General features: G+C 39.2%; 1 protein-coding gene across 10 annotated transcripts in view; it reads left to right on the top strand.

The window, feature by feature from the left end:
* Positions 1-17,025, top strand: part of CROT (carnitine O-octanoyltransferase) — a 55,817-nt gene that overhangs the window by 11,863 nt on the left and 26,929 nt on the right. For all 10 annotated transcript variants that reach the window (XM_055590049.1, XM_055590051.1, XM_055590047.1 and 7 more), the window contains one exon: positions 3,881-3,989. In XM_055590049.1, the coding sequence (XP_055446024.1) occupies positions 3,881-3,989 (109 nt within the window). The remainder of the gene's footprint in view (positions 1-3,880; positions 3,990-17,025) is intronic.

Below are 17,025 nucleotides of genomic sequence, written 5' to 3'. Positions count from 1 at the left end.
GAAACCTGGTTATTTTTTTTTAGACTTTTGCTGTGACTATCTCAAATGGAGACTTTGTTTTTCTCTTATACTTTGTTACTAAAGGGCAAGTAGAAGATGTTGGTGTCTTTATTTCCCACTGTACTTTCCATTTTATCTTTTTCCTTACAGTTTGAGCTTTTGAAAAAAAAGAAATGCCAGCAGGCTATGTCACCCCTGCTTGTCATTGTCCCAGTGACGTCCTTTTTGATCATTTTCCTTCCTTCATTGATTGGTTTAGCACCTGTCTCACTGTCTGTCTCTCCATTACTACCTCAGTCACATCCTTGATGACTTCAGCCTCCATGTGTGGATGACCCATGGCTCCTCTTCTCCTTTCTTTCCTTCCTCTAGGAATCGGTACTCCTTCTCAAGCAGCCACCACTACCATGGCCATGCCCCAGACTTGCTTATAATAAAAAAAACTCATCTCTAACCTGCAGCTGTAGGCATCTCACTCTGACCTCCACTTTCTCCTCACAACTCACTTCCTTTAGGTCTACCTCAGTCATTTTTTTGACATCTTGACTTAAAATCCAGTGACTCTGCAGTTCTTCACTTTCATTTCTCCCTCCCCACTGCCAAATCTTCACATCTTTCTGTGATTCTTTACTCTTACCACTCCCTAGCATATATTAAATACATTCAAACCTTTGCTCACCTGCTCCCTCCTCCTCTCCATCCCCACCTCAACGCTGTGTAAATGTTAGTCTTCTGCTTTTACTCCACATATTAAAGGCGTCTGCCCTTGTAGTTTACTTGGCCAGAGGAATCCACAAAACACCACTTTTCTCAGCCTCGAGTGGATCCAAAGCACTACCTTGCTGTATTTTGTCAGGATATTCTCTCACTTTCAGAGAAGACTGTTTGATGACTTTCTCCATCTTTATTCCTAGCTAATGAACTCTTTTACTTCTCAACAAATGTAATGTTTCTATCATCAAAGTTGCTAACCTATCTGGCAGGTAGACTAAATAATCTCCAGAAATGTCCATTTCCTAATCCTTGGAACCTATTGAATGTGTTACCTTAAATAATAACGGGAATTAGATTGAGAATGAAATTAAATTTGACAATCAGTTGAGCTTGAGATAGGGAGCTTATCCTGGATTACTCACCTGGGCCCAGAGTAATCGCTAGAGTTCTTATAAATGAAGAAGGAGAAAGCGGAGAGAGCCAAGGGGTGGAAGACGAGGAAGTTATGATCCTCCCTGGATGGCATCAGAGACGGAGGAGTGGAAGGGATTCCCTGCCGATCCAGCGTTTAGGACTCAGCATTGTTACTGCTGGAGTCTGGGTCCATTCGCTGGTCAGGGAACTAAGGACCCTGAAAACTGTGTAGCACAGCCAAAAAAAATTTTTTAAAGATGAAGGAATGGAGCTCTGAGTCAAGAAGGAATATGGGCAGCCTTTAGAAGCTGAAAAATCAAAGGAAACAGATTCTCCCCTACAGTCTCCAGAAGGAACCCAGACTCAGGGACAACCCTCATTTTAGCCCAGAGAGACACATTTCAGACTTGTAGTCCCCAGAGCTGTGAGACAATAAAATTTTCTTGTTAGTGGTGATTTACCACCAAGTTAGTGGTAATTTATTACAGCAATCATAGAAACATATTCATTCAAATGTTAGCCCATTTTGCAGCCCCCTTGCAGTGCACTATTACATATTCATATACTTTGTCTTCTCTCTATAAAGACGGATGAACTGTTCTGATTCCTAAGGATAGCCCTTCTGCATGATGTCCTGGGCTCCACCTCTTGTTTAATCAAGGGCCTTGCTTTTGCATTATCCTTCTCTCTGTGCTGCATTAACAATTTTCCCTCTTTACTGGGTTGGACAGATTTGTAATAAGTCCCATCTTAAAAAGAAAAAATTGACCCCTTGCTTTCTTTCAATGTCACACCCTAGTCAAAGCCACCATCACCTCTCTGGTTGTTCTCACCTGGACCACTTCAGTTACCTCCTAACTGATCCTGCTATGTATTCCCTTCCCGCTTATAATCCCTTCTTCATATGGCAGCTGGAATGCCCTTTGTAAAGTAGTAATTAGATGACATGATTACTGACCTGCTTAAAACCTTCCATTGGCTTCTTTCCAATCCTTTTTTAAATTGCAAGCCCTTTCTAAGGCCCATAGGATGTGGCTGCAGTTTTTCCTGCCATTCTGCTCATTTCTCTCCGCTGCAGCTGCACTGACCTTTCTCTCCCTTTAAGCAGGCCAGCTCATTTTGCCCTAATGCCTTTGCACTTGCTGTTTCCTTTGCCTGAAGCTCTCTTCCTACACATATCTCTGTGTTAGCTCTTTTACTTTACTTTGGTCTCGGCTCAAATATAACCTCTGATGCTCATCTTTAGGTAGCACCCTCTGTTCTCGTCTCAAGTATTAACTTGGCCTCAGGTTTATTTCCTTTATACAGCACCAAATTTTAAGTAGTAGAGGACAATAAAAGGTAGTGACGGTAAATGTAAAAGGATATGGAGGTTTATGAAGGGGAAGAAATGGTTTGGAAATAGCCATGAGGGACACAGAAAACACATACCCCAGCTCTGAGGAAAGAGGACTTGAGGAAAGAGGATATAAGAGGAAAAATAACAGTGCTTTCAGGAAATAGTTCTTCCTCATAGCTAATGAGTAGATATCATGCGATAACATGTGTAAAGCATTTAGCACATTTCCTTATACATATCAACCAATAAGTTTACTTCCAATGGCAGTGTATGTCTTTCCTAATTTTCTTCCTTCCTTTTTTGAGAGAGAGGAGGCAGAGATCATATAGGAAGACCCTTGTCAGAGCCTAGTACTTGAAAAATGGGACTAAGTCAGAATAGTCTGTTATTTACAAATATCAATAACAATAACCCTGTGTACGAGACAGCAAAAGAGACACTGATGTATAGAACAGTCTTTTGGACGCTGTGGGAGAGGGAGAGGGTGGGATGATTTGGGAGAATGGCATTGAAACATGTATAATATCATATATGAAATGAGTCGCCAGTCCAGGTTCGATGCACGATACTGGATGCTTGGGGCTGGTGCACTGGGACGACCCAGAGGGATGGTATGGGGAGGGAGGAGGGAGGAGGGTTCAGGATGGGGAACACATGTATACCTGGGGTGGATTCATTTTGATATATGGCAAAACCAATACAATATTGTAAAGTTAAAAAATAAAATAAAAAAAATAAAACAAAAAAAAAGTAAATAAGGTACAAGAATGTTCTGTACAGCAAAGGGAATATACTCAATATTTCATAAAAAACAAACAAACAAATAGTTCCTGGGTAATGTGTGCCAAATGAGTCATACAATCAATTGTCAGTGGCTTACCAGGTGTTATCAGAGCCTTAGGTAACACTACAATTGGGCAAAATTCTTTCTTCTTGCCACTCAAGCATAAAGTACCCTTATTCTACTGAAAAATATATTTTACTGAGAAATCCTAGTTAGATATTACTGCAGTTTAATAATCTGATGATCAATCAACAGTAGAGTAATCCCCCAAGGAAATTTAAATAACTCTCCTCCTGGACTTCTCTGCAACCCTTTCCCCCTCCCAGCCTATCCATAAATAAAACTAGAAAGCCCTGTAGTAGTATGGAATTTATATGATTCTTAAAGTATACAGAATTTGAAACATGAAAATCTAAATGTTTTACATAGGTTTCAAGAACATGTATTTATGACATATTAACTGAAATTTTATCACCTTATTAAAGTGTTTTTATTCATGTGACATATTTGATGAATATATGATAAATAAAATATTGGAGGAATGATTTTTTTCTGTTGGATATAAATATGCAGCTTTACTCTTGCTTTCAGAGATTTGAGTCTTGTGTTTTCTTTTTTTTTCCCCTCAGAGAGTGAAGGACATTCCCCAAGTCACCTTGCAGTGTTGTGTCGAGGCCGAGTTTTTGTCTTTGATGTAATGCATGAAGGATATCTGATGACTGCACCAGAGATTCAGAGGTTTTCAAACTACTTTCTTGAGTCTCATTAGGTTTTAAACTTTCACTTGAGTTAAAAAAAAAAAAATGTTCAACATTACCTTTTAAAAAGTGACAGTAAGCTAAGAAATAAGAATTTTATGTATGCTAATTTTTAAAAGCCTATTTTTATTTTATTTTTAATTTAAATTAGCTTTTCATTTTACTCATTGTATATGAATAAACTCTCCTTGGAGAAAAGATAAACATTACAAACATTACTCATCCCATTCGCTGCCCCAAAATTAATCACTGTTGCTAGCACAGTGTATTCTGTCCTTTCAAACCTATGCAATGAATTTACATGCACATACAGATTTTTTAAAAAGAACATATGTATGTATATTTTACATATAGTATGTAGTAAAAGTGAAAGTTGCTGAGTCATATCCAACTCTTTGTGACCCCATGGACTGTAGCCTGCCAGGCTCCTCTGTCCAAGGAATTCTCCAGGCCAGAGTACTGAGTTGGTAGCTGTGCCCTTCTCCAGGTGATCTTCCCAACCCAGGGATCGAACCCAGGTCTCCCACGTTGCAGGCAGATTCTTTACCATCCGAGCTACCAGGAAAGCCCACAGTATGTATTTTATATATATATAGTATGTACATATACTACTGTATAAGGAAATGGCAGCCCACTCCAGCATTCTTGCCTGGGAAATCCCATGGGCAGAGGAGCCTGGTGGGCTGCAGTCTGTGGGGGTCACAGAGAGTCGAACATGACTGAGCGACTAAACAGCAAGCAGAGTATTATTTTGGATGTTTATATTTTTAAAGTTAGCATTATGGAAAATTCCCAAAGGTAGAGGGAATTATATAATGAAGCTCCTCCATGTAGTCACCCCTAGATTCAACAGCTATTATAGTAACTCCTAGCTTCAACAATTATAAATTCATTGTCTTATTCAGCTATACCTCCTTGTGCCCCTCCCAAAACTCCCCCACAGATTATTTTAAAAAAATCTCAGACGTAATATCCTTTCACTATAAATAGTAAGCTTCTCTAAGATATAAGGACTCTTAAAAACATAAACATAAAAAAATTACCATACCTAATGACTTGCTTCTCCTAAAATATTAACAAGAATTCTTTAATATATTAATATACAGTCAGTTGTTCACATTTTCTGGTTTGTCTTCTAAAATTGTCTGTATGTGTATATATTTTAAATTATTTTTATTGAGCATTACAAACCTGTACACAAGCACACACAGAAGTCCACAGTTAAATCCTCATGCATCTACCACCCAGGTCAAGATACAGAACATTTCCGTTATACCCCTTATACCAGAAATCCCCCTTCTCAGGTGTAATCACTTAGCTTCCTTGCAATTTTTATTAATACAAAAAGTGCTGCTGTGAAAATTCTTGCATAAGTCTTTGATGTATACATGTATGCATTTCTGTCTCATTACACTCAGGAGAGGACTTGGGGAATCATAGTTTATGTGTATGTTCAGCTTCAGTGGTCATGCCAGTTTTCCAAAGTATTTGTGCTGATAAACACTTCCCACTAGTGTAGGAGTGTTGTAGGAGTTCGTTATACGTTCTCGATATGAGGCCTTCATGGATTTCAAAGTGTCTCTTTGATCATCAGAAATTCTTCATTCGACTGTAGTCCGGTATATCAATATTTTGCCATATGGATTATACATTTTGTGTACTGTTGAAATTTTTTTCTAATTTTTTTAAATTGGAGTATTAATTGCTTCACAGTGTTGTTAGTTTCTGCTGTACAGTTGCATGAATCTACTATATTTGTACATACATCCCTTGCCTCTTGAACCTCCCTCCCTACTCCCACCCTTCTAGATCATCATAGAGCACAAAGCTGAGCTCTCAGTGCTATGCAGCAGCTTCCCACTAGCTGTTTTACACATGGTGTATCTATGTCACTATTACTCTCTCAGTTCCTCCCACCTTCTCCTTACCCCCTCTATGTGAATAAGTCCGTTCTCTATGTCTTTGTCTCTGTTCTTGCCCTGAAGATAGGTTCAAGAGTACCATTTTTCTAGATTCCATATATATACATTAATAAACAATGTGTGTTTTTCTTGCTTCACTGTGTATGACAGATCCTAGGTTCATCCACATGACTACAAAGTACCCAATTTCATTCCTTTTTATAACTGAGTAATATTCTATTGAGTAATATTCACACCAACATCTTCCTAATCCATTCATCTGTTGATGAAATTTAAATTCTTTCCATGTTCTGGCTGTTGTAAATAGTGCTGCAATGAACACTGGGTACATGTGTCTCTTTAAAGTATGGTTTTCTCAGGGTATATGCCCAGTGGTGGGATTGCTGGGTCGTATGGTAGTTTTATTCTTAGTTTCTTAAGGAACCTCCGTATTGTTTCCCATAGTGGTTGTATCAGTTTGCATTCTTACCAGCAGTGCAAGAGGGTTCCTTTTTCTCCATACCCTCTTCAGCATCTATTGTTTGTAGATTTTTTTGATGGTAGCCATTCTGATTGGTGAGGTGATACCTCACTGTAGTTTGGATTCGCATTTCTTAGGGATGTTGAGCATGCTTTCTCCGTCTGGTCAAGACTATGGTTTTTCCAGTGGTCATGTATGGATGTGAGAGTTGAACTGTGAAGAAAGCTGAGTGCTGAAGAATTGATGCTTTTGAACTGTGGTATTGGATAAGACTCTTGAGAGTCCCTTGGACTGCAAGGAGATCCAACCAGTCCATCTTAAAGGAGATCAGTCCTGGGTGTTCATTGGAAGGACTGATGCTGAAGCTGAAACTCCAGTACTTTGGCCACCTCTTGCGAAGAGTTGACTCATTGGAAGAGACCCTGATGCTGGGAGGGACTGGGGTCAGGAGAAGGGGACGACAGAGGATGAGATGGCTGGATGGCATCACCGACTCTATGGACATGAGTTTGGGTGAACTCTGGGAGTTGGTGATGGACAGGGAGGCCTGGCGTGCTGCAATTCATGGGGTCACAAAGAGTCGGACACGACTAAGCGACTGAACTGAACTGTGCATGCTTTCATATATTTGTTGGCCATCTGTATGTCTTCTTTGGAGGAATGTCTGTTCAGGTCTTCTGCCTATTTTTTGATTGTTTTTTTTTTTTTTTTAAATATTGAGCTGCATGAACTGATTATTTTTAGGGGTTTATTTTTAGGGGTTAATCCCTTGTCAGTTGCTTTATTTGCAAATATTTTCTCCCATTCTGAGGGCTGTCTTTTCATCTTATTTATGATATCCTTTGCTGTGCAAAATCTTTTAAGTTTAATTAGGTTCCATTTGCTTATTTTTGTTTTTATTTTCATTGCTCTAGGATGTGGGTCATAAAGGATATTAATGCAGTTTATGTCATCTAGAGTTCTACCTAGATTTTCCTCTGAGTTTTGTAGTGTCTGGACTTCCATAAAAATTTTTTTTCCTAACACATTGTTAGAAAGATATTTTCTTACATTGTGCTCTAAACTTTCATTCTTTTATCTTTCACATTTACGTTAAAAGTCTGCCTAGAATTGATTTTCGGAGAAGGCAGTGGCACCCCACTCCAGTACTCTTGCCTGGAAAATCCCATGGACGGAGGAGCCTGGTAGGCTGCAGTCCATGGGGTCGCTAGAGTCAGACACAACTAAGCAACTTCACTTTCACTTTTCACTTTCATGCACGGGAGAAGGAAATGGCAACCCACTTCTTACCTGGAGAATCCCAGGGATGGGGGAGCCTGGTGGGCTGCCGTCTATGGGGTCACACAGAGTCGGACACGACTGAAGTGACTTAGCAGTAGCAGCAGAATTGATTTTTGCATGTGTCATGAGGAAAGGGGTAGTTTTGTGTATTTAAAAAGTTTTTTTTTAAATAATTAGTCAATTTATGTTTGGCTGTGCTGGGTCTTTGTCACCGTGCTCAGGCTTTCTCTAGTTGCAGCAAGTAGAGACTCCTCTTCATGCGGTGTGTGGGCTTCTCATTGTAGTTCCTCTCTTGCTGCGGAACACAAGCTCTAGGGTGCGCAGGTCTCCGTAGTTGCGATGCATGGGCTTAGTTGCTCCGCAGCATGTGGAGTCTTACCAAACCAGGGATTGAACCCGTGTTCCTTTCATTGGGAGGCAGATTCTTAACCACTAGACCACCAGGGAAGTCCAGAAAATAATTTTATTTTAGGTATTTTTCTGCAGTTCATTTCTTTTAGTGAATAATAAGACAATGAATAATAAGACAATAATATATTCATACTGGAGTAGACATTATCAACCTTACTCTTTTTAACTGTCATATAGAATTCCACCAAATGGTCATGCTATATAGTTTGATGTTTCTCCTTTAGTATTGATTGATGTAGTTTGCATTTGTTACTATAAAAAACAGTCAACATTTTCCAGCATGCCTCTTTGTGTATTTGTGAGAAAATACCTATGTATTGACATTAGAAATGTACTTTCAGGATCATAGGATACATACCTTTAAATTTTTAAACAAAGTCAGATTGTCATTCATAGCAGCATTATGTTTCTTGCTAGTGTTTTAGGAGGATACCTACTTCTCTACGTGGTTGATGACATGGTATAATTAAACTTAAACCATGGTGAACTGACCCGTGAAAAGTGGTTTTCATTGTTGCCTGAATTGACATATCCCTCATAACTAGTGAAATTGAATATATTTCTATATGTTTATAGGTCACTCATATTTTCAATGAGTTGCTTTTACCTATTTTTCTATTTGCTATTTTTTAATTCTTATTGATTTGTAGCAATTATATGTCTGGGCACTCATCCTTTAGTAGTTATATGGGTTGCAAACATTTCATTCCAGTTAGCAAACTTTTTTTGTACTTCAACAGGCATTGTTAATTTTGATATAGACAAAAAAAGATCCATTTTTTAGGTTTTTTTGCTTTTGTTTCTTGGATAATCTTTCTGTCTGTTCCAGCTGTATTTTAAAATTTATTCCAAATTTGACATAAAAGAATTAGATCAGGCTTATTACTGAGAGCCTCTCTCTAAGAAACTGCATACATGTGATTTGTGGTCTGAATTCAGCCTGTAGCCTGTTTTGCTTGGATAACAGAGAATTTGAATTGCTATTTAAAAATCGGGAGAATTCACATAAACATGGATTTCTGTTTTTATTCATATAAAAACTTGGATTTCTGTTCTCCATTAAAATAAAAGCCTTGTTTGTTCAGATTGTTAACTCTGATTCAGCCTCACAGGTGGTTTTCTTGCTTCCCTACATTCTCTACAGTCATCAGTCCTGTGACTTTAAAAATTCATATTTGATCGTATCTCACCTTAAAATTCTTGAGTAGTTCCTTGAGGTCTAGCTAACAGTCTCATTTTTTTAACTGTGGTTGCGATTTGACCTTCGCCTGTCCCTTTAGCCTTGTCCTGCTCTTCCTCCCTCTGCATCCTGTTCTACCCAGTTTCTCTGCTTGCAGTTCTGATGTGTTAGGTTATCTGTAGTCTTTGCATGTGCTCATGCTTTCTATTGGACTGCCGTCCCCTGCCTTGTCCACCTTTTAAGTAAGAATTGCTCCTCACGCTTTGTTTCTGTTCACATGTCACCGCAGGCTTACTACTTCCTATTTTATGTCTTATTTCATAATTTCCCATTCCCTTTCCTCTCTTCATGGCCCAAGAACTTAGGCTCTTATTTATCTCTATTATACTGATTATTAAATTTTATTGAAGTCATTTATTTCTATATTTTCACCTTCAGATGGAGCTCAAAGAGATTACTTACCAGATTTTTTTTTTAATTCCCTCTGCTTAATACAAAGCAGAAAGGTGTGGGTGTGGATGTGTGAGTGAACTGAGTGATTAGGCCAGCTCTGCGCATTAGGACGGAGAAGGCAATGGCACCCCACTCCAGTACTCTTGCCTGGAAATCCCATGAACGGAGGAGCCTGGTGGGCTGCAGTCCATGGGGTCGCTAAGAGTCAGACACGACTGAGCGACTTCACTTTCACTTTTCACTTTCATGCACTGGAGAAGGCAATGGCAACCCACTCCAGTGTTCTTGCCTGGAGAATCCCAGGGACAGGGGAGCCTGGTGGGCTGCCCTCTATGCAGTTGCACAGAGTCGGACACGACTGAAGCGACTTAGCAACAGCAATAGCAATGCATTAGGAAATTTTATTTAGAAACATAAGATACATATTAGTAGTATAAGATAGATCGGTCAGATTCTGAATCTTATGAGTTGGTGCCTCAAAAGAGATGTGTTAAAATTTGCAGTAATCCAGGAAAGAAGTTAGAGGTTGGGACTTTAGAATATGGAACACTGTTCAAAACAGTAAGATTCTACTGTATGATACAGGGAACTATATTCAATACCTTATAATGAACTATAATGGAGAAGAATCTAAAAAAGAATATATAAAACTGAGTCACTTTGTTGTATATCAGAAAGTAACACAATGTTGTAAATCAACTATACTTCAATTTAAATTTTTCTTAGAGATAAATGCAGAAAAAGTTTTGGAGATAAAATTAATTTGAATTGGTAACTGGATTTAGAAAGAAAGGAAGCTATTACTGAGTAGATAATATTATAACAGAAGAGGAAGTAACCTTTCAATTTTCAGTTTTTTCTTGTTTTTAATACTGGCTTTGAGGCAATTCACATACTACACAGTTCACCCATTTAAAGTTTATATTTCAGCATTTCTTAGAATGTTCAGAATTGTGCTGTCATCTTCACAATCAACTTTAGAACATTTTGTCACCCCTCAAAGTAACCCTGAACTCATAAGCAGTAATTCCCCATTTGCTCCCCAACTCTTACCCATCCACTAGCAGACATTTCTCATATTTCCCCAACACTCCCGTCCCACCAGCCTGAGGTAGCCTTTCTGTCTGTTTCACTTGACTTTTTGTCTCTATGGTTTTCCTTCTCTGGACATTTCATATAAATGGACTCTTAAATGGCCTTTTCTGTCTAGGTTCTTTCACTTAGTATACCTTACATTTTCAACATTCATAGATGTTGTGGCGGTCCTCAGTGTCAGCGGTCCTCAATCTTTTTGGCACCAGAGACTGGGTTTCCTGGAAGACTGTTTTTCTATGGACGTGCGCTGGTTTCATGATGATTCAAGCACATTATGTTTATTGTGCATTTTATTTCTATCACTATCACATTATAATATATAATGAAATAATTATGCAGTTGTCACTTGTCACTCACTGATAGGGTTTTGATACGAGTCGGTAAGCAATTGGTTTATCATGATCTCTATGCAGTCAGACCTCTTCACTAGTGATAATCTGTACCTGCAGCGGCTCCCCAGAGCTAGCTAGCCTCACCACCTCAGCTCTACCTGAGATCCTCAGGCATCATAAGGAACTCACAGTCTAGATCCCTCACATGCGCAGTTCACAGCTCCTGTGAGAATCGAATGCGCCTGCTGATGTGACGCGAGGCAGAACTCAGGTGGTAAATGGGAGCAATGGGAAGTGACTGTAAATACAGAAGGAACTTTGCTCACTCACCCACTGCTCACCTCCTGCTGTGTAGCCTGGTTCCTAACAGGGATTGGAGACTCCTGGTAGCATTTATTAGTACTTCCTTTTTTTTTTTTTTTTTTACTGAATAATAATGCACTCTATGGCTAGACCACATTTTATTTAATTATTTATCAGTTGATAGACGTTTGGGTTGTTTTGACTTTTTGACTGCTGTGAATAATGCTGCTGTGGACATCTGTGTATAGGTTTTTGTGTGGACACTTGTCACGGGTGTATTCCTTGGAGTGGAATTGCTGGATCATACTTCTATGTTTAACCATTTGAGGAACTGCCAAACTGTTTTCCAGTATGAGTGCACCATTTACATTCACATCAGTGGTACTTGAGGGTTCCAATTTATTTTCATTCTCACCAGCACTTGTTAACCTTTTTGATTGTAGCCATTCTAGAGAGTATGAAGTAGGATCTCATTGTGGTTTACAGTTGTGTCTCCATAATGACGAGATTGAACATATTTTCATGTACCTATGACTGTAAACTCTGGGAGGTAGTGAAGGACAGGGGAGCCTGGTGTCCTGCAGTCCATGGGGTCACAAAGGGTTGGATATGACTTAGCAACTGAACAACAACTTGGAGAAATGTCTGTTGAAATTCTTTACCAATTCTTAATTGGGTTATTTGTCTTTTTTATTATTGAGTTGTAAAACTTCTTTATATATCCTAGATGTAAGTCCCTTATCAGATACATAAATTACATATATTTTCCTCCCATTCTAGTGTTTACTTCACTTTTTTCATGGTTGCTTGTGAAGGGCCAACATTTTAGTTTTGATAGAGTTCAGTTTATCTACTCCTTAGTTATTTGTACTTTTACTGTCATATCTTAGAAACCATTCCCTAATTCATAGTCATGAAGAGATACCTATGTTTTCTTCTAAGATCAGTTTTGTCTTAATTTGTAGGAAGAGGTCAGGGAGAGAATTTTTAAATGTATATTTAATTTGGAATGTTGGCAGAAATTGAGGTGGATATATCCAACAAGCATTTGGAAATTTGGTACTAGAAATTTAGAGAGAAAATAGGGTTAAAGTTAGAGATTTGGTTGCCTCTTAGGTAAAGGTGATAATTGAAGCTATTCAAGTAGTGGGTGAAATTACCAAAGAAGAAACTTGTAGAAGAGGTTGGGGGAGGCCAGTGAGGGGAAATTTGGGAAGACACACATTTGATGGTGGATAGAGGAAATGGCAACCCACTCCAGTACTCTTGCCTGGAAAATCCCATGGATGGAGGAACCTGGCAGGCAGCAGTCCATGGGGTCACTAGAGTCAGACACGACTGAGCGACTTCACTTTCACTTTTCACTTTCATGCATTGGAGAAGGAAATGGCAACCCACTCCAGTGTTCTTGCCTGGAGTATCCCAGGGACAGGGGAGCCTGGTGGGCTGCCGTCTCTGGGGTCGCACAGAGTCGGACACGACTGAAGCGACTTAGCAGCAGCAGCAGAGAACAACAGTCAGTGAAAAAGACCAAGTAGTCAGTGAGTTAGAAAGACCACAATGTAACAGTGCTACAAAAGCCAACACAGAATTTCAAGATTGACTCCTGGGTGGTAAAGGACTTTATAAAGAGAAAAATGAGACTGAGATAAAGCTGCTAGATCTTATGGGATGCCATTGCTAATATTCAGAAACACATTTTCAAGATAATCACTGGAGGACAAAACCCAGTTACAGTAAATTAAAGAATGAGTGGAAAGTAATGAAGGCAGATTTTGAGGAAATATCAAGGATAAAATATTTTAAAATATGTATGATTCTAAAATATTGTTAATACGAATTTTTGTGCTTTTAAATATCAAAAATTGCATGTGTACTGAAAAGTCCATAGATAGTCAAACTGAAAGAGAAGAGGGGTAATTACAGTTATCAAATCTATACCTCTTTTTACAATATGAATAGAGAAGTTATTTTTAAACTACCTTTGAAGTATGATTGACATATAAAGCTGTGCATATTTTTTCTGTACAACTGGATGAGTTTGGAGATAAGTATACATTGATTAAACTATTACCAAAATGGATACCATAAACATATTCATCACCCCCAAAGGTGTCCTTCTCTCTTTGTTTGTAAAAAAAAATTTTAATAGTAAGAACACTTACCTTAAGATCTACCCTCTTAGCAAATGTTTAAGAGTGTGGTACAGTGTTATTAACTACAGCACTATGCTGTACAATAGATCTCTAGGACTGACTTATGTTGTATAACTGAAACTTTGTTTCACTTGACAGTGCTGTGCTAGGCCTCTCAGTCCTGTCTGACTCTTTGTGACCCCACGGACTGTAGCCCGCCAGGCTCCTCTGTCCCTGGGGATTCTCCAGGCAAGAATACTGGAGTGCCATGTAATACATGTTTGCCATGCCCTCCTCTCAGGGATCTTCCTAATCCAGGGATTGAACCCAGGTCTCCTGCATGGCCGACAAATTCTTTACTGACTGAGCCACCAGGGAAGCCCAAGAATACTGGAGTGAGTAGCCTATCCCTTCTCCAGGAGATCTTCCCTACCCAGGAATCGAAGCAGGGTCTCCTGCATTACAAGTGGATTCTAATGCCTCCTCATTTTCTCCTTAGCCCAGCCCCTGGCACCCGCTATTCTTTTCTGATTTTAAGAGTTTTATCTATTAGAATAGTGTCCATCAGGTTCATTCACACTGTTGCAAACAGTGGAATTTTTTCTTAAAGCTGAATAAAATTCCATTTGTATGTTTATACCACATATTGTTTATTCATTCATCCATCATTAAATATTTAAGTTGCTTTTGCCTCTTGGCTATTGTGAATAATGCTGCAAGGAACATGGGAATGCAGATGTCTCTTTGAGACCCTGGTTTCAGTTCCTTTGGATATGTACACAGAACTGGGATTACTGGATCATATGCTGCTGCTGCTAAGTCGCTTCAGTTGTGTCCGACTCTGTGTGACCCCATAGACGGCAGCCCACCAGGCCCCGCCGTCCCTGGGATTCTCCAGGCAAGAACACTGGAGTGGGTTGCCATTTCCCTCTCCAAGGCATGAAAGTGAAAAGTGAAAGTGAAGTCACTCAGTCATGTCCGACTCTTCGCGACCCCATGGACTGCAGCCTACCAGGCTCCTCCATCCATGGGATTTTCCAGGCAAGAGTACTGGAGTGGGATGCCATTGCCTTCTCCAGCTGGATCATATAGTATCTCTGTTTTTAATTTCATGAGGAACCTCCATAGTTTTCTGTAGTGGCTGCACCAATTGACAGTCCCACCAGCAGTGCAGAAGGGTTCTCTTTTCTCCACATCATCATCAGTGCTTGTTACTGCTTGTCTTTTTGATAATAGTCATTCTGACAGGTGTGAGAGAATATCTCGTTGTGCTTTTGATTTACATTTCCCTGATAATTAGTTCTGTTGAGTACTTTTTCATGTACCTCTTGGCCATTTTTGTATCTTCTTTGGAGAAATGTCTGTTCAGTTCCTTTGCCCATTTTTAAACCAGGTTGTTTGGGGTTTTTTTGCAATTAAATTGTGAGAGTTCCAAGACCTCTTACCAGATATATGGTTTGCAGATATTTTCTCATATTCTGTAGTTTGCTTTTTCACTTCATTGTTTCCTTTACAGTGCTAAAGCTTTTGGTTTGATGTAATCTCATTTGTCTATTTTTACTTTTGTTGCCTGTGCTTTTGGTATCATATCTAAGAAATAATTGCAAAAGGTTAATGTCTGGAAGCTTTTTTCCCATATTTTCTTCCAGGAGTTTTATTGTTTCAGGTCTAATATTTAAGCCTTAAATCTATTTTGAATTGATCTCTGTGTAAGGTATAAGATAGGGGTCCAGTTTCATTCTTTTTATGTGGTGATTTTCCCAACACTGTTTACTTAAGGGGCTTTCTATTTCCCATATATTCTTGGTCTCCTTGGCACCTCAGTTGACTGTAAGTGGATTTATTTGTAGGCTCTCTGTTCAGTTCCATTGACCTGTATGAGTGTCACTTGTGCCATATTGTTTTGATTACCATAACATTGTTTGGATTGGCCAAGATGTTACAGAAAAACCCTAATGAACTTTTTGGTGAACCCAGTATATTTTTGAAAAACTCAGCAGTGGCCATAGGACTGGAAAAGGTCAGTTTTCATTCCAATCCCAAAGAAAGGCAATGCCAAAGAATGCTCAAACTACCACACAATTGCACTCATCTTACACACTAGAAAAGTAATGCTCAAAATCCTCCAAGCCAGGCTTCAACAGTACGTGAACCATGAACTTCCAGATGTTCAAGCTAGTTTTAGAAAAGACAGAGGAACCAGAGATCAAATTGCCAACATCCGTTGGATCATTGAGAAAGCAAGAGAGTTCCAGAAAAACATCTATTTCTTCTTTATTGACTATGCCAAAGTCTTTGACTGTGTGGATCACAATAAACTGTGGAAAATTCTGAAAGAGATGGGAATACCAGACCACCTGACCTGCCTCCTGAGAAATCTGTATGCAGGTCAAGAAGCAACAGTTAGAACTGGACATGAAACACAGACTGGTTCCAAATAGAGAAAGGAATACGTCAAGGCTGTATATTGTCACCGTGCTTATTTAACTTATATGCAGAGTACATCATGAGAAATGCTGGGCTGGATGAAACATAAGCTGGAATCAAGATTGCTGGGAGAAATATCAATAACCTCAGATATGCAGATGACGCCATTCTTATGACAGAAAGTGAAGAGGAACTAAAGAGCCTCTTGATGAAAGTGAGAGAGGAGAGTGAAAAAGTTGTCTTAAAACTCAACATTCAAAAAACTAAGATCATGGCATCTGGTCCCATCACTTCATGGCAAAATTATGGGGAAATAGTGACAGACTTTATGTTCTTGGGCTCCAAAATCACTGCAGATAGTGACTGCAGCCATGAAATTAAAAGACGCTTGCTCCTTGGAAGAAAATTATGACCAACCTAGACAGCATATTAAAAAGCAGAGACATTACTTTGCCAACAAAGGTCCATCTAGTCAAGGCTGTGGTAATGTATGGATGTGAGAGTTGGACTATAAAGAAAGCTGAGTGCCAAAGAATTAATGCTTTTGAACTGTGGTGTTGGAGAAGATTCTTGAGAGTCCCTTGGACTGCAAGGAGATCCAACCAGTCCATCCTAAAGGAAATCAGTCCTGAATAGGACTGATGCTGAAGCTGAAACTCCAGTATTTTGGCCACCTGATGCAAAGAACAGACTCATTTGAAAAGACTCTGATGCTGGGAAAGATTGAGGGTGGGAGGAGAAGGGGACAATAGAAGATGAGATAGTTGGATGCCATCACCCACTCAATGGACATGAGTTTGAGTAAACTCCAGGAGCTGGTGATGGACAGGGAGGAGTGGAGAGCTGCAGTCCATGGGGTCGCAAAAAGTTGGACACAATTGAGCAACTGAACTGAATAGTCTTGAATGATTTTAAGTAACAGTGGCACATGTGAAAATATTTAAAACTACATGATATTTCTATTTTGGGGATTAAACCCAAGTATTAATTGGGTATAGAATAAGTCCTCTGTTAATA

The sequence above is a fragment of the Bubalus kerabau genome, chromosome 8 (genome assembly GCF_029407905.1).
Source record: "Bubalus kerabau isolate K-KA32 ecotype Philippines breed swamp buffalo chromosome 8, PCC_UOA_SB_1v2, whole genome shotgun sequence".
Lineage (NCBI taxonomy): Eukaryota > Metazoa > Chordata > Mammalia > Artiodactyla > Bovidae > Bubalus > Bubalus kerabau.
Note: the sequence above shows the minus strand (reverse complement) of the source record. Positions and strands in the feature narration are given on the sequence as shown.